A 27049-nucleotide genomic window follows, 5' to 3' on the forward strand; every position below is an offset into this window, starting at 1 on the left:
ATTAAGTAGTATCCTCCGATACTACATTAGAAAAAGAAAAAAAAAAAGAAAATATACTCGATTATCACGAAGATCATTAATATTAGAATTTCATTAATGTTATCACGTAATTGAAGGTCCGTTGAGAAAATTAATCTTTTGAACAAATAAATTTATACTATAAAACATAATAAATTTAATAAACTCAGATCTAATTAATTATCATGTGTAATTAGCTAATTAATTAGTAAATGCTATAACAAATAGACATATAACAATATGCCGTGCCAATACTTATTGTAGCCTCTGTATAGCGCTATAACACTTGGTATCGGTCGATTTTGTTCGCCGTACGTGGTGAACGTGATAATTGATAGGCGAACCTTCGAAATATGTGTTCAACTTACACGCGTTATTCGCCACGTGTTGCTTCGTGATACTGTGGTCCGTCGAGCATTGGGCTATCTAATTCGCGTGTACAATGGGCATACGGACGAAATCTGGGACCGTGCTATTGGAAAATATTATTTAGCGTCGCTAGAACGAACGTTTTGGAGCGCAACGGACGATAAGGAACGAGCCACGGCTTAGCTATTGTTCTTTTAGCGCGACGGACAGTTGGCGGCTACGAATTTTCATGAAATACGAAGCAATACGCGCAATAATCTACCACTGGTGAATTTCTCTGGCTATATTCATCTATTCCTTCTGTTTTAAGCTCTGTAAAATGACGTACGTGAAATATCGTTTCTTTAGAGTTTGCAATTTAACGGATTAGTAAGATTAGTTTTTACTTTCTCGTTAACTCGGAGGCGTATGGAATGCTTCTTTAGAGTTTGCAATTTGACGGATTAGTGAGAATCGTTAAATATCGTATCGTCGGCTTGGAAGCAGATAAAACGATCTTTTTACAGTTTGTAATTTGACCGGTTAATAGGATCGTGAATATCTTATTGTCGACTTAGAAGCACACACGAAATGTTTTTTTCAGTGTTTGCAATTTGATTATTGGATTAGGTAGTGAGATATATTAAAAGATCATTACGATTACATTAGTAATTGCGACATTAAACAATGTTTTTGATACGTCATGCATCTTCCACGTCCAGGTGTACAATTACGTCTAAAGACTTTATTTGACGATAAGTAATTTTTTATTAATAGTGAACATATTTTAATAACTATACAGCGAACGTGCATCTTCATATTTCAAAATTATTGCAAATTAATTAATTTCAATTAATTCTAAAATTATATGATCTCGTACTATACAGAATTTAAGAAATTTAAAGAAAAATAAATTTAACGCAATTATTTCCTACAAGATTCTATTGGGATTATAATTACTACAACGAAGAAGATAGGCAGAAGACCGCAATTGTTACAGCAAATCGAATAAGGAAATGAAGGTAAATAGCTGGAAAATAGATAACACAGAAAGCTATTTACTACCTTTATTTTCTATCTTTAACAACGACCACAGTCTGCTCATTCTTTAACGAGTTTAATGTCGTGAAATCACGAAAATTCACACACGTTCATGCTTAGAGGTAAATATCGGAGATAGGTGGAAAATCAGCTAGACCAGTTTGACCGAGTTATCGCGCCAGATATCGAGGAAGTTAACCTACGAAATACGAGACGATCCGTGACTAATCGGATCCATCATCCTAACATTCTCGATCGGCCAATTTGTAATTCGGATGTGTTACATTCACCAGCAGCTAGATCACGGTCGGTATTAACTTCCAAATACGCTGAATGGGCTGTTTTCACTGTAGAATTTCGATTACTACGAAGTTTCTTTCTATCTGCGGAAATTTTTCATATTTCGTGCAAAAGTATTTTACAAGCGTGCATGAACATTTTCTCTTCTCCTATTTTATCTCTCTATTGATAATAATAATGGGTCTCTTCTCATCGTTCGTGCTCTTTTGATTTCTGACCTACTCAAAATCGCATTGTACCAAATCCAGTTCTATCTCACAGAAATTTCTAATTGCTTTTTTTGTGACTTCTTCTTTTATGAAGATCGATTTGTAATATAAAATAATTATAAGTATAAATTTATATTGTATAAATATAAGTTATGTTACAAAATATTATATTATAATGTATTTATAATATTTATATTTTAAAAAATACATTATAATTAATATTGTAATTAATTATTATAATTATCATTATAATTAATATTTACTTAATTAAATTAATAATTTATATTTACTCGTAAGATAAGTTATACGTCATACATAAGTCAGATTTATGAAAGCTCGCGTCTTGTTTTTGCAATTTGTGATTTGAAATTCAACGAACGAGTTTCAGCCTGAAACTATTAATTGATGGATGTTTTGTTCCAAAATTCTACTACCCATGAGTCGTTTATCGCGATGTCGTTCTACAACCGAGATTTGTGGAATTCCAAATGAACTACGATATGTCTCACAAGCGTGTGATGATGCAGATTCTGATCACATAATTTCAAGTTTGTTGGCTGGTCGTGCTATAAACGTTAAGGATATCTCTGGTGTCGACCACCAAGATGGATAGACCGGAAGTGATAAAGCACACGTCCTGAGTTCTAATTAGAATTCAAGTATATATATACGAATATATTGAATGTAATTACTGTTGGATTGTACGTACATGTACAAGTGTCTCTGAAGAAAATTGCTTTTAAAGAATGAGAGTCGATTGCAATCATTCGACCTATTATTTTAATTCTAACTTATATTAATTGCCCCAATCCTTTTTCGGTATCCTGACAAACAATATTAAATTGTAAATTGTAAGTTACGTTATTTCCATCTTTTACGCGTTTTTTTTTTTTACCGTTTGATTCTCAATGAGCTAAATCATAAACAGGTATCATACAGCACAATATAATGTATTTGTAGTTAACATTGCGAAGATTTTCCATTGTGTGAGAGGAATGTTTCTTAATGCCACTTTTGTTACGTTAAGTAGTCAAAATTCAGGCCGAGATGGATTTTCTTCGTGCAATATCGGCGTTTTCACTGACCAACGATTGCCAATCTTACGTGCATCCATCTGCCTGTTTACCAGGAAGATATTTCTCACGTATCTAGCGTCAGTCACGTATCTGGTCTAGCCACGATTTTGATCGAGAATAGAGCACGTTCAAGCACGAGGATAGGTCTTGAGCAATTTGCTTTCGACAATTTTCGGCTACAATTCCGTTGTTTTCTAAGCACGTCTTATCTACGAATCTCCGTTGTAGGTTTGATCGATTTTCTTCCAAACAATCGATTGATTTTCAACGAGAGAATTAATCCACCATTACTAGGGACGATTCGATGTCGTAACAATTCTCTCTTTTTTGTGAATATTTTAAGAGGAAGAAGAAATTCGATCGAAGAAAAATAAAAACAGAGAAAGTGTTTATAAGTAGGTTATAAGATTCAAAGTATGTAGATGTTTATTATGCTGAAAATAACACGTTGATAGGGACGAAATATGTTCCAAGCAATCGATTAGTTATCTATGTCTATTTCTTAATTCTGTTTCTTAAGAAGACCCAATTAAAATAGTTTGAAACAAATCAGAATTTAAACGCAACAAGAGGAGATAGAAAATTCATTTCCTCTTCTTCATTTTACGGCAAGTCTGTCGAAACAGTATTTACGATATCGTTCCTGGAAAACAACATAAGTTAATTAAGCTGTTAATTAAATTGGCATTGACGTATAGATTTCCTCGTTTAATCTCCAGGGTCCTCTGGCGCGATAATTTACTAATAATATCAGCGAATCGACAAGTTACAAGTTGGACGTTATAAACTTATTTTCGATAATTTTACAAGTTGACGTTAAATATGTAATTAGCGATAATCAGCTGATTGTATACTAAACCTTGTAAAATTCACTTGTAGAATTTTATTTGTTTTGTTATTAAACTTGTTTCTGCTATATCAAAAAATTGTTTAATTCTGATAGCTTGTAATAGGTGACTTGTAAAATTTTGTTAACAATATTAATCCAGTTATACAGGTATAAAGTAGAGCCCGTACAACCATTATGTTCCCGAGGTTCGTACTCACATTTCAGATGTTCGTACGACTTTAAGTTTTCTTCTCGCGCACTAGTCATATTTTTGCCGGATTTCCACGGAAACATTCCACGCGGATACGAAGAAAATCCTACTAAATCGCAAAATTTATTCGCTCCCGAATACGATATTGACTTCGTATTAGAAATAAATCAGATAGTACACGAATCTAATAACAGATATGATATCCTATCGATTCATATATTTGTGTTATCTCCGGAAATACAGGTAACTGAATATCAGCAAATAATCATGAATATCGGTGAAATATTTCATCTAAAATATCCATTTTTAATTTATATGTTAATCATAAATACGTAAATCGATGAATATTTTACAGGTTAATTATTATACGAGTTTAATGCTTCCTATAACGATAAAATTAAAACAATGGAAAATATTTATTAAATAAAATAAATATTAAATATAATGCTTCTATTCATTTCTAAAGTTGACTTCCCGAAGATTGGTAGAACAGTAACAGACCCGTCTCGTGTAGGTGTGCCCTTTTGAACAAAGAACGCGGATTTGTTATTCACACTTTTCGGTAGAATAGTATGGTATTTTGCAGGACAAACATCCGCTTTCTCCGTAATTAGTAAGAGATGCTTTAAGGACCATTCATAAACCGAAAATATTTGTGGGAATAGAAGTTAAGCTGGAAAGATTCGGTTTATGGTGGTTCCTTGTGTTTCTTGCAGGTCAGTGTAACGAGGTGTAGGCCTTGGCGGTCAGACCGTGAGGGACGTCACACGGACCATCTCGCGCGACGTAACACCCAAGGTATAAATACATATTTAATAGATAAAACAACTTTTTATCCAAGTTTCATTTTTCAATCGTATTTGTAAAAATATGAGTTTACACGTATACACGTAGTCTAATTATAACGGATACCTAAATTTCGAAATTCTTCGTTTCATTTACTATCTCTCTATTTCGAATACGATTTTCAATGACACGTTCCTTTCCTCTTTTTCCTCAACATACTGTCATCTCTGTGATGATGCTCGTTTCGAAAGTTCGCAGGATGATTTGCGATGTCTGTTACAATTGTACCTGTTGGTGTCTGAAGGCGCATCAAACGACTTTTACAACAGAGAACTTTCACCTTAATTGCCAGGCCGGAAACAGGAAACGTTTTCGAAGTTGAAAAGGGCTCGTTGGTACGTCAAAAGCAATGGGAAGGACTTGTTCAGCAAAGGGTGAGAAGAAAAGAACGTCATCTCCTTTTTCGCACCTTCTTCAAAATGCTTTTCCTATCTTCCGTGCGTCTTTCGTAGTTTATTTTCTTTTTTTTTTTTACTTTTCGTAATTTTTCGTAGTTAAGTGATCGAGATAGAAACACTTGCCAGAAGCTCTACTCGAATGCTTGTGAAATAAATATGTAATATGTAAATACGAAAGCTGACGAGCAGTATTTTCTCCTTCTAAACGCTCGTAGTTATATCACTCACAGATTTTCTATTGTGTTAGTTTATACGATCGTTAATAATATGTACAGTAATTAGACACAGCTGGAAGAAAACCTACGTTTAAAAGTAAAATAAAATAAAACGTACAATGCCACCAACTTACTTTTCAGGCTATGAAATATTAAACTTTTCTAAATAAAACGAAAGAGCGCAGAGTTTAGTGCTGGAAAAGGTCAACAGTGCTCCACGAACGCTATGGTTTGATCACGAGGAACGAACGTTTGCGATGAATCGATTCAATATTTAACTGCGAATCCTTTTTCCCAGTAATAGTGGAGCCTTTGTATCAGACGAGAAGCACGATATGCGAGGAAAAATAATTTTCATTGTTCATCAGGTCGAGTGGATTTGATTGTGGGCCGTGTGCAACCCTCGAGAGTCGGTTGATGTTTGAATCACGTCCAGCAACACGTCCGGGAATACTCGTTTACGCGTCGGAAAACCGAGAGGCGAGGACGAAAAATTCAAGAGAGATCGTAGATCGTTGGATTGGAAATTGCATATCGGAGAACGAATCACCGCGCCTTTTTGCCACAGCTGTCTATTTTTACCGTGTCTTCCCGACTAGCCGTCAAAACGACCTCTTAAATAATTTTACTCCGTTCGGACCACGTTTGTGAATTCCGTTAGCTCCATTCTGTTGGAAAGGTTTTCCACGAGCATATTCAATAGCATATTGTTTGACTTACCTCGAGATTCGATTCTCGGTTGCCATGGAGCACCTTTCTATGAATCAGCAAATTTGGTTTTCGACGGGAATAGATATTGGAAAAATTGGTATATAGGGTATTCGCGTTATTACCAATCAATGTTTCTTTCATAAAACGGTAAATGCACGGGGGAAAATGCAGGAAGAGAAGCTTCTCCCGTTCTATGACGAGTAGGATAAAATACGTGCTGATCTTTTACATATTTCTAATATTTCTCAGTGGAAATGAAAAGGTTCTTTGATTTTTTTAATTGAACGTCGTATGTCGTTTACGTAGCATACATATAACTAAATAATATAAAATAATATATATATAACTAAATAATATAAAAAATAATAACATATTACTAAATACAATATTACGAAGCGTTCAAACTATATTTTTTTCTTGTACCGATCTATTTAAAAGAACATAAATGTCGTCTTATGCTTCGAAGAACATTGAAAACATAAAAATCTGTCGTATTCCGTTACGCATATTTTATCTACAAGAAAATCAAGGACCTGAAGCATACAAATGCGAGAACTACATCCAATGCCAATACATATGATAAGGAATATAGCGCAGCTTAGACCAGCTGGTAGGGGAGAAACTAATTAACTGAGAAACCAAAGAACCTATACTGTACAAATATCCGCAGTATTCAGCGTACAGATTTATAACACAGCGAAATACTCTAAAATATTAGTAATAATAAAAGAAAAGCAGGTAAAAGCAATATATTGTTCAATATAAATAGCGTTAAAAATAAGAACTTTTTGTTTAAATGAATAGAATAGCCCGGAATCTATCCCTCGATCGAGGCGGCCACTCGCCACATCAACGCAATTAGTTGGATTACAATAATTCTAAGGAACGGTCATAAAACGAGGCTTATGGATTTATCGTTAAGGCCGGTAAGCGGCTTAAAACATCTTCGATTCAAGAGGTTATGGTTATTGCTCCATCATGTGAAAATAGGGGAAACGTTGATTTTCCCACGTTTCCCAGGATTCCACCCGCAAGCGACCAGTGGTGGAGCAATCTCCACCGAGCAAGAGTTTTTCTTTGCAACAGCATCGTCACCAAACTTCGCTAAATCTACAACTACAAATTAGTCAACATCTCTTGACTGGTTCATCGACATTAGAACAGTCCACATCTCTTTACCGGGGTTTCACCATTAAATCAATCGTCACTTATTTCTACGCACCAGCATAACTATCTTTTCTAAAAAGTTGTTGGAAATATATGTCGGAGATTAAAGGACACCGGGCCCCCCGTTGGAATTACTTGGAAAACCCCCAATATTGTAGCCTCTACAAAATAACCCAAACATAATTGTTTGAGATTTGAGATAATGAGCTTAGGGTCGAGACGACAATTAGTCGCCGAACGTAGTTGCGATCACGGGATAAACATTTCACCTAATAGAGGTATAGAATTGGATAGCTCTCCTTTAAAGAATTATCCGTATTGACACTTAATAGTAAACATTCAAACGGCTGGCCACACACAGACCCTATTCTTCGGGTAATTACACATTATATGTTCAGCTAGCCTGAGGACCCAGGAAATTGACAAACAGTCTTTATTCTATAAGCCCGTAAATCTGTCACCTATTACGGGAAGATTTTCTTAAAGGCGGATCCTTTTCTAATTACCAACATAGAAATTAACCAATTAATAGCAACGTCCGTTTCCCCCACCTTCCGAGCGGAGGAATTTCTCGACGAATCCGATGATCTCGATGCCCTTGGACACACCCCATCATAGTTTTCCTCTGCAGCGTCATCGTGACGAAAAGTCATTCCTTTTCGTGCAGTCATTAGTCGTCGATGTTAGTCTTGTAACATCCATACTTGAATAATTCCGGTGAAGATTCACTATCCGACATATATAATATCTTTGAAGTGTTAATCAAACATTATATTTATTAAACTACCTTTATACTAATCGAAAAATATCGAAAAGTTCGTGGCGTCGCTTGTCAAATCGTAACGGGAATTTACGACTCCCGTTGACGCGCTTCCTCGTGATCGCGTCTCTCCACGGCTGGTCGAATGAACATCGTCCTTCGAGTGAAAAGTGCATTCTCCAGTGACAACACAGTGCCATCGAATGTATTCAAAACCAGTAGCGGAAGCGTTATCACTTCAACGAAGCCAGTGACGTCAGGAGCGTCACTTTCGAAGTCGAGGTGGTCGAGGAATGCAACCACGTAACCTCCCGCCGCAGCTGGACAATCATCAGCATAGCAATTTCTAACAATTCCAATCTCACAACAATACAAGTGTCACCTTCCGGAAGGAACACCTTCGGCGCCAAACACACACTCAACCTCCTGCCGCACATTAACGAGCAGCCACCAGCAGTTCAATTTGTCGAACTCACTATGGTCACTATTAAAACAAAGCACATGAAACAGCTGATCCTGAACCGAGAAGCGTTCAGGAAAAGATTAGAAAGTTTGCCTGCTTTTCTCGATGATAATAAGGAAGAGATACAACCAACTGCTATCCGACACTATTTAGATTACTTAGACGAACAATACGCGACGTTTAGGGAAACTCAATACGAATTGGACGATGTGAACGAGATATTAAAGAAGGATCGCATTGACCTTAAGTGTAAGTACTTCCAGATCAAAGCACTCGCGTTTGAGGCGATTGAGAAGGCAGAGAAGATCAGACCAAATAAAAAAATTGAACTACCACCTACATTTTCGGGAGCTGATCAAGATTGGCCAGCTTTCGCGATTCAGTTTCGCTCCGCAGTTCACGAAAATCCTCGTCTTGATGAGATTAAACGACTGAAGTATCTTCGTTTTTGTTTAACAAAGGATGTGTTTGACTCTATATCATCGTTAAGGCGGGGAAAAGCCAATTTCTCACGCGCTTGGGAAGAATTACAACAAAAATATGATAAAACGGAAGAAGTGGCTCAGTGTTTGACAAAATTATTTAACATTGACCCTTTACACGCCCCTGTATCATATGAAGATTTCCAATCATATCTATTCGATGTAGTGAACAACTACAAGTTCTTGGATGGGCTCGGAAAACCAAGTGCAGATACCGTGCTGTTGCAGATCGTCACATCGAAGTTAGATCCCGAGACCAAGTTAATGTGGGATGATCAGGCAAAATCTATGCCATTCCCTACGGTCGACGATCTTGTGAAGTTTATAAACGATCGCTGTCAGATCTTAAAATCTACAGAATCGATAAGTCAAACATGAGAGCGTGCATTCATCACGTCGCAATCTCCGTCATCCTGTCCGATTTGCCGTGGACCACATGAAATGTGGATCTGCAAAACCTTCAAAGATGCAAAGCCTTGTAGCCGCCGAAGAATTATCAGCGTGTACCAACTGCCTGAGGACAGGGATATACACTTTCGCATTGGACCGCCGGATCCTGTCGTATAAAACCTATTTGGCGGGCAACGCTATCACACGCTATTACATGGATTCGACTCTTGAATCAAGGATCGGAACATTACTGGTTACCAGATACCTCCGACGACACCTTCAAGCATCCGGAAGGCTCCATTAACACGTTGTTATAAAAGTAATACGAAAATGGTTTATTAAATAAATTATTTAGAACGTAAAACTTTAAACAATTTTATACATAGCTGAGGTTGGTCGGGACAATTTGGACAATAAGTTGTTGTTTTCTTTAAATTCCTTTGTGTCTTTATTCGGTCCATTCAATGTCTTTTATTTGTATAATATAGTTTGCATACGCATCTAATGCTTCTTCCGGAATCATTTTTCCGAACGGCGATATTATGCTGACTCCTTAGAAGACCAGAATTTTTTGTATTTTCAGGCAACTCTAATAATTTTGAAGCTACTAATTCTCTAAATATTCTAATATTTATATCATTCCATGTTGTAATTTTGTAAACCGTTAAAATCGCTATAGACGAAAGTCAATAAACTGCTATTATTATTATTATACTTTATTAATAAAATATTATAAAACCCTTTCTTCTTTCTTTTTTTTCATACCTTTATCATCTAAAAAAGACAATGATTTATTCTAATAAATAATAATACCGGTATAATATAATAATAATACTATAATAAACGGCTTTCCCAAATTTGACGAGTCGAAACTAATCATAAAGAAACGATTAATCGTGACAGAATTATCTGTATTAAAGTTGAAACGTCATGCTATAGAGATAATTGGCAACGCACGATCGTTTGTCAGAGCGTGCGGGTATGTTACAGGAGACAGAGCAAAAAGATCTGAACTTTAAAATGTTGGCTGCATTCCAAATGAGTATGCTATAAATTGAAACAAACCGCAGGTTCGAACGTGTATTGGGAGCTCTTGTAATTTATAGTCGGATTTAATACCTTCGTTGGCGTTTCTAATATTCGATAATAATTAACGAATTTTCATTCAACGAAAGCGCTATTCCGTTATTAACTATGACCATCAATAATTTACATTGTGATTTTATAATGTAAACCGCGTTGAAAACCTTGATTTTGATAGTGTTCCTCGTTCTTTCACATCAACAATTAAGGTATTTAGATAAACTGACATAATTTGTATTGCTAGAAAAGATTGATGCATCGTGGAACCATTTTTGTTACATACTCATCATCAATCATTAACGATTCAATAAAAATTTTCATTTTGAATTTCTCAAAAAAAAAAAAAAATTTTTTTTTCATTTTCATCGATATAAACTAAAAATCTACAAAATGATAATAAAACCTATTTGGACGTACGGAATACCACTATGGGAGACAGCAGCAATAAGTCACACAAATAAACTAGAGTCGCTACAATCGAAGATACTGAAAACAATAGTCAACGCCCCATGGTATGTCAGAAACGAGGATATAAAGATAAAGAAGATGTAAAGACTTAAAAATACCAACGGTTAAAGAAGAAATTGGCAGGTACGCAGAAAAACACAAGGAAAGAACGGCAACACATTCAAACCTTACCAAATGTCCGCAAGGACAAATTGTAAAATAACCAAAATAAAATAAATAAGAAAAAAAAAAAAAACATTCAAACCAGCTGGCTGCTGAAGCTAGCAAAACTCATAAAAAGTAGACTAAAGAGAAAACACCCCACTGAACACACTAAAAAAACAAAATTGACAAACTCAAAGATGATATCCCGCTGTAAGTAGCCATCCACATGTTACTTAGCAATTAAGCTAGAAAAATGTACCGAATGTCCAGCTGGACAAATTGTAAAATAAAAATTAAATAATAAAAAAAAATTTTCATCGATAGAAGCTTTTATAATTTATCTTAAGGAATTATTGTATAATGTAATAGAGGTGTTGATAAACAATCCCAAATTTTTGCAGACTTTCTAAAAACTTAGAGGAGTAAAAAAGTTAGGTTTAGCTATAAATGATCTTAGTTTGTCCAGTTGTCTTAGTAGACAGTTCGAATAATGAAGTATAGTTTTCCCTAAAATAAATAAAACGGGCAAGCAATATATTAAACGCTTAGCATTCGCTTTACGTTCGACAAAACTTCTCAATTTCAAACGTATCTTTCGAACCTGTCCAAATCCTACGACTTTCGATTAAATTCGAAATTAATAGAAAATAGATTTATATTTATTCGAATTCTACCTAACATACCTCAAGTATGGTCGTGTATTATTTCCACGGATATCACGTTAGACTTAATTCGAAGTCTAATAGGATCAACGTCCATCTCTCCAGGCACAAATCAACTCATATTAGCAAGCGAGACAAGCACGTGCAAGGATGAAGTGGAGAGTCCGGCATCTGTTCAACGCAGCGGGTATATCAGCTGTATCGTTTCAGATTGAATCCAACCACGGATGGTCGTCCATGCATGGAAGCTTGTAATTAATTGCGAAATCCTAACACGGATATTGCGAATAAATTTTCATCGCTGTCCGAGCAAAAAAACAGTGAAAAAGGCGGTCTAACGTATCGTGACGAACAAAAGTGTAAAAACAAAGCAAAAAAAGGAATTCGCGGGTATTGATGTACAAAAAAATTTGAAATACGTTCCGGCCAGACGCCACGTACCGTTGCTATTTCTTCGATACGTTTGCATTGTACTGGTAAGAATATTGTTTGATTTTGAAATAACTCCTGGTAAAGACGATTAAATTACATATAGGTACTTCATTAACGGACATTGTGAATAATTAGAATATTCATGTGATTTTCTTACACGAGAAAAAATCGTATGAGAGCAAATTTACTATTTGACGAAGATATCGTTTATTCCTTTTAACCAATTTTTAAATACGTAAATTATATGAGAAAGAGTTGCACATGTGCATCTTTGTTCCAAAGAATGTACGAATTTTAGGATTGACGATTCGTATAAATCCGGAATAACGAAACTAGTTCATTGTTGGAAAAACATATTAACATAATTGCCTCGATGAAATATTTTGAAGAAGCTGACGATTAAGCTGTGACTAAAATTTCGTTCGAGAAAATACAACGTTTCTTATGTACAACTTTTTCATTACTCAGAGGATTATACTTTACTAAGCGTTTTGGACGTTTCTGTTAGCTAGACTTTGACTATACTCTATCGGCCAATCTCGATACCATTCCGGTGATGAAAACGTGGCTAACAAACTATAAGAATCAACAGCTGGAAAATTTGCGCCCCGGTGGCATTCGAATCGATTATTTCGACGAGTAATTGCCGTCAACTAAATTCAGATAACGTGAATAATCACCAGGGCAAACACATGTAGAAACGTGGTCCGCGTCGTACACAAGAACAGGAATGTACACGAACGCAGCAAGGAGAGGATCATATTGGAAACTGTCTGTTGGCACGAGAATTCCAGCCAGTTCCACGCATGGACGAACGGAATCGTAACAGCAACCAGGCATTTTGAGATCCTTGATTCCGTCCAAGAGGATATAAATCATCTCGAGCGTGAAGTGTACACACGGCGCCGAGTTACAGGGGCCCTTCACATTTGCCAGCCTCCTTCCGGTTACCTCGCCGCTTCGTCTTAACCTCTGACGCAGTATTTGCCGGCTTGATTCTCGGTTCAAAGGGAAACGCGACCCTCTTTCGTTTCTCTTTTCATTCGTTTTTCCGGTAAAAATATGCCGGGAATTATCTCGTTTACCTAACTGTGTATTTTTAACTCGTTTTTCACGTGATTTTTACTGGTTTCCTGTTTAATTTTGGTAATGCTCATAGACGTAGCATGAGTTTAATTAAATATGGACTAGCTGTAGGATCCTTTTTCATCGTTACGCGTGGATGCGCGAAATGATTAGAGGGAAAGACGAATAGGATTTTTCTGAAAACAGAATACCTCTCTATAAATCGTTTTATTTATGTTGATTACTCTTGATCTCTACTCTTCCATTAACGGATACGAATTTCAGGTGTAAAAAATAGTTTGATGATTGTAGCTGCTTGATATATAAGCAAGATTCAGGCCACTCGCGATGGGAAATTTTGCGGCGGAGATAAAAGTGATAGAAAGATTATTTCATTTTCAAATGTGTGAGTGAAAGAAATATGTGCGTTTAAATAAAAAAGTAAAATAATGGGAAAGAACGATGTAGAAATTAACATCGATATTAAAACGGGGAGATTTTTCCAAGAAAATAAAAGTAGCATCAAATTCTTCTAATCACATGAAACTGTACTATGTAAATTATATAAAACTTCGGATACTTGGGCTTAATTAATTATCACGTAAACGACATAAGAAATACCAATGTCCATAGACGTTTATTATATTCTTTGTACATTCGAAGAAAGCAACGTCCCAAACGCGTCAATCTGCTATCAATTACCACTGACTCGATTTCCCATTTTCGCGCAAACAACCTTCTCGTTCTACGTACAAAAACGCGCTCTGCTCCGTAAATTGCAATTGCGAAGGCTCTCCAAGCTCCGAATAAACCAACTCGTCCCTCCGTTCAAGCTGTTCAACCTCAAACAGACGAGTGTCTTAACCGAGCGGAACAACACCAGTGGTGAACACCAGTCGTTTTATCCGGCTCCAGAAAAATTCATGGAATAGAAGAAATTTTCAGGACGAGTGGTTCCCGAGTCTGGTAAAGAGGACAAAGAGAAAGGGCGAAAATAGTAGGAAAATGAGAAAGCAGTGAAAGCGAAGGAGCGTTGTTAGTCTGCGCTTACTATGGTGTATTATTTAACAGGTTTCGTGGGCCGTCTCGTTTGCATGAAAATAACCGTCTCGATTAGCATACAGACGCGACGAAATCCTAAAACTACTTTGGCCTGAGGATCACGTGCGCGGTCTTCTTCTCCGTACCACGTAGGCAGAATCTAAAATCATGGATTTCCAACGGCGAAATCCCCGTGGCCGTGGAAGATCGCGCAGGCGAACGCGCTAAAGATTATCTGTGACGAATAGTGGCCTGTTTTAGGTGGTCTATTCTGTCTGGAAATGAGCAGATGCTGCCCATCGAGGGAACCAACATCCGACTGCTTGCTCGGCCACCCGTGAAATCGCGCCGCGATTTTATTCTCCAGAGAGCGTACATGTGGTTTAGAACGTAGTTGTATACAGTTGATATATTTACATATGTAGTTGCGGATAGCAATGGACATTCGAGTCTCAGTTTTCGAAATTATTCGATATTTTTTGAAGCTGTGAAAATTCGATTCACTTCGAATAGAGTTTAATAGGTACTCTGAAACTTCTGAAAATGTTGGAAATCTTAAAAATCCTGGTCTTGTAAACCTTGTAAATCCTGCAAGTCGTTCGCATAAATGCATTTCCGATATCTTGAAATTTTCTTGATATTCTCCGATAGGTATCTTTATGTTATTATTAGATGTATCATGTATTTCACGTATATCACTGATATCGTTTAAGTTAAAACATTCAGGTATGGCCGTCAAGGCCTACCCCTCGTTACACTGAGCTGCAAGAAATCCAAGGAACCACCATAAATCGAATCTTTCCAGCGTAACTTCTACTCACACAAGTATTTTCGGTTTACGGATGGTCCTTTGAACGGTCCTTGGGTTCATTGCACACTCTTGCTAATTACGGAGAAAAATGTGAACAACGAATCCGCGTCCTTAGTTCAGAAAGGGTACACCCACATCGAGCTTTCCTCCTAAATAGTACGAGATGGGTCAGTCACTGCTCTTCTACTCCAAAGAGAGTCAAGTCACTGCTTTTACACTCCTCGGACAGTTAAGACTTTGCTCTAACATACCTCGGATAGTCAACTCTACTGTTCTTTCGCTCATCGGGCAGTCAAGTTTATTATTCAGTCACGTTCTTGGTATTCAACGCGCTAACTCTATCAACCCTCGGGTCAATCAGTGTACTTTCCGACGATATCAAAACATTTTCTGTCTATGTTATAAGTGTTGTGATGTGGTGTAAATATATCTATATTATATAAATGTAGACTACGGTTATTCAACCACAAACACCCCTATTATCCCAAAAGAAATAAGAGGATCGCTCTGCTCGCGGTGTGGATTCGGATAATCGTAACGGGAATTTACGACTCCCGTTGACGCGCCTCAACGCGATCGCGTCTCCCCGCGACTGGACGAAAAAACAGTATCGAATCCTATTCGATGCGATTCAAAGTGCTCGACAATCCATCGCTGGTTGCAAAGAAACAAAGGAAACTTTAAAGGGTGAAGAGGAAGAGCACTATAATTTTACGAAATTGAGTTACGTTTTACAAGCGTAACAAATAATTTCTGTATATTTTGTGTAGTACTGTATACTCAATTATTAATCTAATTGTATATAAATTTATTACTACTACATATAAAAATTTATTGAATTTATTTAAAAATGTGACTTGTAAAATCTCAGTAATGATATTAGTGATTTAATCGTACCAGAGGCTGGTGAATACTCTTATATTTCTTGCGAAAAAAGGCCTATACACAGTATATTCCTGAATAAATTGATTCAAGCTCCACGAAGCAAGTAATTTTTATCGTAAGAAATGTAGAATCTCGAAAGCAGTTTCCGTTCGTTGATATCTGAAGTTAAAACATTGAAAATTTGTATCGAAAAATTGTATCAATATGGATGGAATTAACAACGTGCTTCTTTGAAAAATATTGTCAATGAGCTTTTATTGAGTCGTTTCTGATGAGGTTTACTACGGAAGGATAGTCGACCCATTTTCACATCGACGCACGAGACGTACATGCTTGCTCCTCGTTCGACGAAGAAAGTGTAAAATGTATATAAAAAGGATAATGAACTTTTATAACATGGAAACTTTATCGTAGCCAGAAAGCAAAGTAGAACGGTCTGCCTGACTTATGCCAAGTTTTTCTACTGAAAGCTTTTAATCTCGCGGTACAACATCACTTTTATTGCTTCACAACGAACCAAAACCAGTTGTTTCATACATAATCATGTAAAACAATGTGAAATTCTAGTAACAGCGTGCTTTTCGAGATAAGAAATGTACATTGTTTTCATTTCTGTAGACGCAGGTAATATAATAATGTTTATTAATTTTGCCCTCTGCGCCTTTGAAATGGACTTGGCGTTATAGTTGCCAAATATTAATCCATCCAAACCTTCACATACATACTTACGAAAATATTGCGTATTTGTATGCAAATTCATATTTTTCAAAGTATAATTTAAAAAATAGAGCCTCGGTAGAAAATTGTTTCACTTACCAGATGTTATGAAAAGCGCTACACTTTGGTCGTTTTATATATTTTTTCATATAATGTACAGTTTGTGCAATTTCGCACTTTCAACTTTTTTTATAAATGCATAAGAATCTGTCCTCTACTTATGAATTGTAGATCAATCATTCTAACTTTACTTCGTGACTTCGTGACATATATATGCTATTTATTCCCAGTTTTGACATAGTTTCGCACTTTCATTTTACTTTTTCTCTAAGGAACAAATCCAGTTAACTGTCTCTTCGCAATATTTTTCTTCTGAAATTTCTTTCATATTAGCTTCCAACCACTTCATTCTTTCGCACTTCGTTACATAGTGCTTCATTAAAAGTACAGGAGCTGTACGATCAATAATCCTTCGTACGCTAGTTCATGCTCCGTGGTATATTAGAAACGAGGATCTCAGAAAAGATCTCCAGGTGCAATCAGTTGAAAATACAATACAATTAACGTGTCTTTCTGCGAGACATAAGAAGAGATTAGGAGATCACCCAAATCTACTGGCAAACAATTTATATTTGTTGAAGTGATCGTCACTTCTGAGTAAACTCAACATCTGGTCTTCGGTTTCTCAACCGCCTAAGGTCTTCGAAGGCGCATAGACAAAAGAATGCGTTTAGGAAAGGCCATAAGCGGTACACGTCCGATGTTGGTTGAGGCAGTTGCCTTTAGTCTAAGGGTAACGCTGCTAGAGAGAGGATCTGGATAGGCTCACATTGTAACACATATTTTGTAATTTACTAGTCACAATATATACACTTTCAATACCTTGCAGTTTGCTCACGCAGTTATTTAAATCCATCCACTGAATAATCTTAACAGGTTATGGGCCCAGGGCTGTAAATTGTAAGGTAGCAACGCGAAGTGAATAAAGTGTTAAAGAGTTGTGCTTAGTAAAGTAAGTGATAGTGCTAAAATGGAATCAGCAAGTGCGAAGATCGAGATGTTACGTGGCGAAGAAAATTGGCTCCAGTGGCGTTTTATTATGCGTACACTTTTGGAGGAAGATGACGACCTGATCAACGTGTGTGAAGGGAATCTGTGTCATCCAGGTAACAGTACAGAAAAGGAAATCGCCCGTGAAAGATTTTTGAAGGCAGATCGGTTAGCGAGGAAATTAATTGTGACCTCGGTAGGAAGAAAACCGTTGGATCTTCTTTTATGCTGCACAACAGCACATGAAATGTGGAAAAAATTAAACGCAGTATATGATATGAAGTCGAATGAGAATCTAAATATGGTCCAGAAGCAGTTCTTCAATTTTAAATGGGAGGAATCTGAAAATGTGTCCCACAACTTGTCGAAGTTGGAACTAATAGCAGCGAAGATGAAAGCCCTTGGAAGTGAAATTGCCGAGAAAATGCTGATAACACGCATTTTATCGGCGTTACCGAGTAAATTTGATCACTTTCAAAGTGCATGGGATTCAATGGAAGAAGAAAAGATGACCCTAGACAGGCTTAGTACCAGACTGATGACAGAAGAAAGCAGATGGAAGAAAGACGACCAGGAAACATCGGTGGCGCTGGTAACAAAAAGTAATAATTGTAAAAGGGAACAGCAGAAGCGATCAAATAAAATTGAATACGAGAAACAAGGACGAAGCTGTTTCAACTGTGGAAAAGTTGGACATCTAAAAAGAGATTGTTTTAGATGCTATATATGTAAAAGGAAAGGCCACATCAGCAAAAATTGTTTCAAGAATAAAGGAAACAACAGTAGAGACAACCAGGAACCCAGAAATCAAAATCGTGATGACAACGGAATTAGCCTATTAGGAAGCACCTCAACGATACATGCGGCAAACCACGATGTTTGGATAATCGACTCAGGAGCTACGGATCACATGACAGGACGAAAAGAATGGTTCAGCGTTTTCGAAAAATTCGATAACACGTTGAAGATAGAGATCGGCGATGGTACATTCATGGAAGCATGCGGCAGAGGAAAAATCAAAGTAGAGACTTTTGTGGATGGCAAAGGGGTAGCATGTACAATGAACGATGTATTATATGTACCAGGTATGAAAAGAAATCTGTTTTCCATTAGATCTGTCGCAAGGAGGGGTATAGACTTCTGTATTTTAAAGGATGGGGAAAATTGTATATTTCTACAAAACAAGAAGGTAATAGCAAGAGGTTCGGTTATCGGAAATTTATATAAGGTCGATATGCGAGTTATAGTACCGTCAGTTTGCAATCTTAGCAATAGAGCGGAATCAAACGCGGATACGTTGCAATTATGGCACGAACGGCTATGTCATCAAAACATCAGACACGTTAAGGATTTCTTAAAGAATTTAAAGATAAAAGTTGTAGAGGATAGTAGCTTTTTCTGTGAAGGTTGCGCATACGGGAAACATCATAGATCGATTTTTCACGAGAAAATCAAGCGTGCGACTAAACCTCGCGAAATTATCTATACGGATGTATGTGGACCTATGGAAGTCGAGTCATTAGGAAAGAAACTGTATTTTTTGATATTTAAGGACGATTTTTCGAAATTCACGAAGATTTACTTCTTACGACATAAGTCAGAAGTAATCGAAAAGATAAAAACTTTTTGTTTAGAAGTCGAAAACCAATTCAATAGTAAGATCAAAGAAATTCATAGTGATGGAGGGAAAGAATTCAAAAATAAAGAAGTTAAAGAACTTTTAAGAAGTCAGGGAATTAGGCACACGGTTAACGTCCCATACACTCCTGAACAGAATGGCGTTGCAGAAAGAGAAAATAGAACAATAGTAGAGGCAGGCCGGTCAATGCTACATTCGAAACCAATTCTACCGTTGTTTTTATGGGCCGAAGCCATGAACACAGCAGTGCATGTCATAAATAAGACAGGGCCAACAGGACAAGACAATAAAACACCATATGAACTATGGTACGGGAAATCCCCAGATGTAGAAAAGTTTAGAGTTTTCGGTACTGAATGTTTTGCACACATACCTGCGGAAAAGAGAAGTAAACTTGACAAAAAGGCTAACAAAGGATATTTGGTAGGCTATTTAGATGACGGACGAGGGTATCGAATATACGTGCCGACCGTAAGAAATGTAATATTAAGCCGTGACGTAATATTTAAGCCCGAACTAGAAACAGCAAAATACGTTAGTATAAATTTACCGAAAATTGTCGAGCGCGAAGATGTGTGTACGCAGAACGATAGAGCATGTACGTATGAAAGCGCAGTGAGTGAACATGAAAAACAACCTCATGTAACCAACGAGAATGTGAGACAATTGAGAGATAGAGATAAAATAAAACGAACCGATTTTTATGGTAGTCCAGTAACGTACGTAGCGGAAAAATTACCGGTGGATTTTAACGAAGCGATGAGATCCGAAAAGGAATTCCATCAAAGAAGTAAGCATATTGATGTAAGATATCATTTCTTGCGAGATTTATACAATAGAGGCGAAATTGATGTAACGTATGTAATAAGCGAAGAACAACTGGCAGATATATGTACAAAGGCGTTGCCAAAACCAAGATTTGACTATTTGAGACAGAAATTAGGTTTGAACAATAAAAGAGATATTAAGAGGTAATTTTTGTAAAGATGTAGAGTTTTTAGGGAGGGTATCGAAGTGGTTATTACATGTAAAAAAAAAAAAAAAAAAAAAAAAGGAAAAACTCTACATGATCTGTTAAGTCCTCTTGTAGTATTTTTTTAGTAATAAATTAATGTGAATAATAAAGAGAAAGGTATTGACGAAATTAAGCTTCGAATATTTACAAAGAGATAATTGTATAGACCGATGTAGAGTTTTAGGGAGGGTGTTGAAGTGATCGTCACTTCTGAGTAAACTCAACATCTGGTCTTCGGTTTCTCAACCGCCTAAGGTCTTCGAAGGCGCATAGACAAAAGAATGCGTTTAGGAAAGGCCATAAGCGGTACACGTCCGATGTTGGTTGAGGCAGTTGCCTTTAGTCTAAGGGTAACGCTGCTAGAGAGAGGATCTGGATAGGCTCACATTGTAACACATATTTTGTAATTTACTAGTCACAATATATACACTTTCAATACCTTGCAGTTTGCTCACGCAGTTATTTAAATCCATCCACTGAATAATCTTAACAATATTGAACGTTTATTCCGATAAGACTGAGCAAAAAATATTCCAATGATCTGTTTAACTAAGACACTTAATAATCTGATAACAAATGCATTAGGTTGTCCTAATAAACCTAATATTTAATTTTGAGGCATGGAATACTGGGACTATGCTTACAAATTAGTATTGTAGTTCGTTACACCAAGTTACGAACGTTTTCATAAAGAACATGTAAATTATCTCGAGGAAAATAAAAAGAAGAAAACGTAGTACTTTAAATTTCCTTTCCTATCGCTACATAATTTGCACTTCTTTTTATCTTTCTCTAACCAGAATCTGTTCGATTTCTTTAAATTGTCGAATCTTATCACTTTGCGATTCTTTTTTGGCTACCACCTTTATCACATTTATTTTTGGATATTTTGGCATCGCTGCACATTTAATATATTTATAACTCACAGGTGGTATAATAAATCATTTTTCGCGAAAAGTGTACGCGAAAGAAACGGTCCTAACCGTAAATCTTATAATTTGTGTGCCTAACGAAACTTACTTCCCCTTGGTAGCTATAAAGTTAGCCGTGGAAAATTAAATTAATTTCTAATTGTGCTTCTGAATTAAACGATTACGGAGGAGTTAGAGCTGACGTTAATACTAATAGAACGTTGAAAATTAACAAGTTTTCTAAAAGATTTGATCAAGGTTGAACAAAATTGGTAGGTACTTAATGCTTTTACGTTCAGACGTGTTCAATCTCGGTAAAGTAACTAGAAGCCGTACGAATAAATATTTACGGAAAGCTGTAGTAGCAGCTAATAAAGTGCTGTGCAAATAGTGCAGACGTGATCGACATTTAATGGCTACCGATCGGTCACGAAAGTGTACAGAGTTTCCGAAGGAATTCGATTTTCCGCTCTGGTCACATCCCAGGGATAGTCGGCTAAGCCTTCAACAAATATTTTTAGAGGCACTACAAACATTACCAAGATTTATTGAATTATCGATTAAATTTATCAACTCCTTGTTAAAAAGTAACAAAATATTATTGCATCGTAATTTTTCAATTCTACTGATTCGGATAAAATGTTTCATTGAATCATAGTAAACATATTATTGGAATACTAAAAGAAATGGTATTCTTCGAGTTTGCGTGCGTGATGTTTTCATCATATCTGGTAAGCATCAAAATCGTAAAAACACTCAAACTCGTTTATAACGTGTAAACGATCTCGAATTCTTAAAATTATATTTTTTTTTATTTTATTTTGGTTTTTACAATTTGTCCTGAAGGACATTTGGTAAAGTGTTATATCTCATTGGTTAATAAAAAATTAAAATAAAATAAATATAGCATGTGGATGGCTACCCCCAGCGGGGTGCCAGATTCGTGTTTTCTAAGTTATATCTTTTATGAACTTAAAATTATATGAATATACTTATTCGGGAGAGCCCTTTTGTATCAGGCGGATGGAAAGATGCAGATTTATCCGTGTAAATCAATCATACGTATAATAAAATAGTTACACGTGTACGCCTGTACAACATTAATTATAAAATTCAAACGGCCATCCAATTTCGTGCCTGGAATTTATCCATTTCTCTTTATTGAATTTATCCATATAGGAAACGCGTGTTTCATAAATATCTTTCACACGATGTTTTATGAGATCGTGCACAGCTTTAAATTAATAATTATTCCTGTTTTAGCAATAATCATAACGAATATTCAAATAAATGTACTCTATTCTGCTTAGAAAAGATGAACATCATTCTAAGAGGGAAAGTTCATATTTCAATTTTCAAGCGAGTTGCATCTGAAAGCTACTGCGCCTAGAATCTAGAAGAACGTTTCGCGTAACGCTTTATTCGAATCATTTCGCTCTAGAACTAACAACATTGACGCAAATCAAGGTGGTAATCTCGAGTCCTTTGTCTCTCGGTCACCGTACACAAAAGATGATAGTTCCGAGAAGGACGATGCACTTTTTGAAAGAACAAGCCGTGCCCGACGCGTAATTCTTAGGGAAGCCAGAGAGATGTGCATGTACGTGTGCAGAGGCACCTTGAGCTCAAGGGTTAATTCTGGTCTGCACAATAGAGCCGATCCAAAAGACTAGGTCAAGAGAAAGGGAATGGGTTAACAAAGGGGAAATGTACATCGCTTGATTCTCTCCCTTTCCCTCCCTCTCTCTTTCTTTCTCTCTCTCTCTCTCTCTCTCTCTTTCTTTCTCTCTCTCTCTCTTTCTTTCTCTCTCTCCCCGCTCCTCACTCTGTTTCTATGTTTGTTTTCTCTGCTTTTCTCTTGTAGCAGATGTGTATTTCTATCGGTCTCTTGTATGGACAATTTGAAATAACTGGATCATTGAACACTCTTGTGAATGAAGTAGAGAAAGTATTAACACTAATCTTATCCAGGCCCGGTCAAACGACCGGTTTTAAAAGTTAATTTAAAATTGTATGTTCATTGTTATCTCTTTTGTTCATTTAAGTTCATGTAAGTTCTTATATTAACAAAAATTGAGAAATTGATTAATCGAATAACATAAGAATTTACATAAAGTTAGACGAACGAAAGAAATAATGTAGAATTTTAATTTAAATTTTGTAACAGGTCATATAATCGGCTTTGGTAAGCTTGGTGTTAAGCGTTGTATTACATTTTGTCGATGACGGAACGAACTTTCGAAACAAAACGATAGGTTCTCAGATAATAACTGACCGTGTAAACTCGACCGCTATGGATAGTTTGTACGATCGATTGCAATATAGTTTCAAGTATAATCATGAGAATGTAACGCACAATTTGAATTATTAGATAATAAAAATTCGTTACTTTGTAACATTATGAATTCTGGGACAGATAATCAATCGAATAAATCAATAAATCGTTAACCATTAACTTATTATTAAATTCTTATTAAATTATTAAATTATTATTAAATTCTACAGCCATAAATCTAAAAATCTCATTGTATTTTCTTCAAAACTCGGAATTAAAAACTTTAAACGATGCGCAGACTTTTTATATCGAGACATAAACTTTAAAGTCACCGTCACGCTAAGAAGGAATTTTGTCATATCGTCTACTAACATCGTTTTACGTACTTGAACGTATACTCCTCTTTCTCTATTTAATTCATATCCTTCAATGCGTCAGATGAATAAACACTCGTTTTTCGTGAAGAAACTTGGGAGGATTTTATGCGGGTGATTGAATTCGAGACAGTTTTTGAACTCGATCCAGAAACGTTTGACTAGAAGAGAATTTATCATTCGCTTTCAAATGATGGTCAAACATTTTTCCAGTGTAGACGCGATAGAGTCGTTTAACATAAACGCAAGTCAAGGCGGCCAGCTGGAACCGCTGCATCATGCTCGATCAAGCGAAGGACGATCACGAAACGGACGTAACGCAATAAAACAGAAAACTTGCACAATCCCCATAAACTTCACAGACTGACTGCAGTTGATTGAAAGATATTGCAAGATACCTCCAGCGTACCACGTTATTTCGCACGTTCATATTAGATATATATTTTTCTTGTCCTATTTGACTTTCTTCCCTATTTATCTTTTAATCGTTAAGTTCGGGAATATACATTTTACTTTATCATTTAATCGTAAAATTTACGTTTAACAAACCTCCTATTTTATTCTTTAATCATTACGTTTCATTTACTGGGTTTTCTGTTAGTTACATCTCATTTAATATGTCTGATTTTCGTCAAACGATTTGCATATAATCACGATCCTTTTTTCTTTTTTTTTTTTAATGAAAGGAGTTGTCATTATACAAAGGTAAAGCTTTAACGAATTTATAATTGAAATTTTTTCTACGCAGAATATCTGCTTCGTTCGTTATGATAAAAGAAACTCGCGTGTTAAAATCTTCTAAAAGCGAAACATTTTTATACGAATCTGCCAAATTAAAAATTTCAGTGTCTATCTGTCGATGGTAAAGAAAGTCTTGACATTGGGCTCTCAGCCTGGAGAAACTGGAATTCTACGTCTTTCTGAGCAAAACATTTCTAATCTGCGTTCTGGTAGAAAAATTTTAATCTTAGCATTTCAGGATTAAAACGTATGTAAGTACTATATTAAAATTAGTAAATTTGATAAGACATTTTTAGGAGATTGAAATCATCTTTAAAGATACAAAATTCGAGGACAATGAGAAGCAACCGTCAGTAATAAATATTAAAAATTATGCAAAATATTGTAAATTATAGGAAAATATTATAAATCGTGTAAAATATTCACTTACCTTGAACTATACAGCACTCTGCCGTCTTTATAAAGCCTGACGAACTTATTAGGGCTGGTTATCGTGTGTAAATAACTGTGCTTTCCATTGTAAAAGTACGTATCCGGCTTCCAGATTCTTGCCAGCATCGATATACTGAGCGCCAGAGTTTCTTTGCCACCTTGAAAAGCCAAACGTCGATCCACCCACGACTGCCGGAAGTAGCAATCCATTGAATATGTCTACGCAGAGATTTCGTTCTTCTTACTCTTGTAAATTCGTATTCGATAAAACTTTCTAACCAACGAGATTCTCTTCTTTACCATTATAGTATTCCACGATAATAATACATTATCCAATATAAGTATTGGCGCAAGAACTTCGTGTATAATTCGCGCAAATAAGTTTTGCACTTGATTTCAATAGATCGGAAATAATCTCATTCCTTTACATATATACGAATGCTTTGGCAGATAAGTCTTAGAGTAACGAAATAAAGCGAACCGCAAGATACAGTTATATTTAGACAGATAGTAAAATAAGGTTTAATTTCAAGAAATACATTAAGCTTTATTTGCCAAATGTCCAGATGGACAAATTGTAAAGTACAAATTAAATAATAATAAAAAAACATTAAGCTATAGAAACAGAATATATTAAACGCGTATATATTCAAGAAATATCGTGAAAGGCATAAGCCTTGACATCATAAAGAAATACAATAAAATACAACAATCTCATTCTTCCTTATTACTATTTAACAAAATACTAATTCTATAAAAATACACTAACCTTTGTTTCTTTTTATTTTTCCATTTCTTCAATTAATTCACGAACTGTCTATGTATACGTGTAATGCGCACATTCTGCAAATAGAAACTCACAAAACTGCTTCTACTCCTATCGAATCATGTAACGAATGAAATCGAATTTGTACCACGATGAATGAGATCTCAGGCAATTGTGTATGGCTATCTATCAAGTAGCCAGGCTGCTGTTGCTACTGAGAGAAACAAAGGGAAACGAAGAGATACGAACCATATCGACTTCGGAAATCGGACCCATACTGCGCACCATGATGTCGACCTCAACCGTGGCTGGTGGACCACCGAAGTCTGGTCTGACGCTGTTGTCGTAACCGCGAAGAAGATTGTCCAGTAGCTCGCTGATGTTGCTATGATTGTTGCTCTGCGTTCTTTGCCTCGTGGACGCTTTCGCTCCAGTAGCCGCTCTGAAACATTTTTCAAAACGATCGGTCTATACATCAGTGAAAAATGCGTGATTTTAAGAGAATCAAATAGGACAAGTAGATGTAATTCAGAGAAAGAAATTTTGTAAAGCGGATTGACTTTTTCTCTTTAAGAGTGATTTAAAAAATTAAAAATCTTATACGAAAAGAGCTATCTTATCTAACTCGTTTCTAACTAATTAATCAACTACTGATTTCTGAAATGCTGAATAAATATGATTAATTAACAGCGCAAAAATGCACGTAATATGTACAGGTTGTCCAGACGTTTTAAAAACACCATAGACAAGTGTCTTGCAGTATGCGTTATCGAGATACAAACTTAAAAATTCCATGCGCCGCTGACATTGTCGAAATGCGTTTCCCAATGTGTCGAAAACAGTCAGTTCGGAGCAGTCGCTTTAATTTCTTATATCGTCCTATCAAATTTGAAAGCTTTTATCTCGATGGCGGATGGTGCAAAGGACGCAAGATTGCAGTATTTTGAAATCAAGTACTAAGAATGTCAGGTATTAAGTTGTCTCAAAAGTTTCTTTCGTTTTACAGGAAAATAATAGATGCACAACATTTTTTGTTTTGTATTATTTTATTGAATTATGTATGATCCATTTTGT

General features: G+C 36.0%; 1 protein-coding gene across 2 annotated transcripts in view; it reads right to left on the reverse strand.

Moving 5' to 3' along the window:
- LOC132907538 (gamma-aminobutyric acid receptor alpha-like) overlaps window positions 1-27049 on the reverse strand; it is a 90306-nt gene that overhangs the window by 11736 nt on the left and 51521 nt on the right. For both annotated transcript variants that reach the window (XM_060960734.1, XM_060960742.1), the window contains exons 3-4: window positions 26225-26417; window positions 25208-25428 (exon numbers count right to left, since the gene is read on the reverse strand). In XM_060960734.1, coding sequence (XP_060816717.1) covers window positions 25208-25428; window positions 26225-26417 — 414 coding nt within the window. The remainder of the gene's footprint in view (window positions 1-25207; window positions 25429-26224; window positions 26418-27049) is intronic.

Source organism: Bombus pascuorum, chromosome 1, assembly GCF_905332965.1.
Source record: "Bombus pascuorum chromosome 1, iyBomPasc1.1, whole genome shotgun sequence".
In the NCBI taxonomy this organism is placed as follows: Eukaryota; Metazoa; Arthropoda; class Insecta; order Hymenoptera; family Apidae; genus Bombus; species Bombus pascuorum.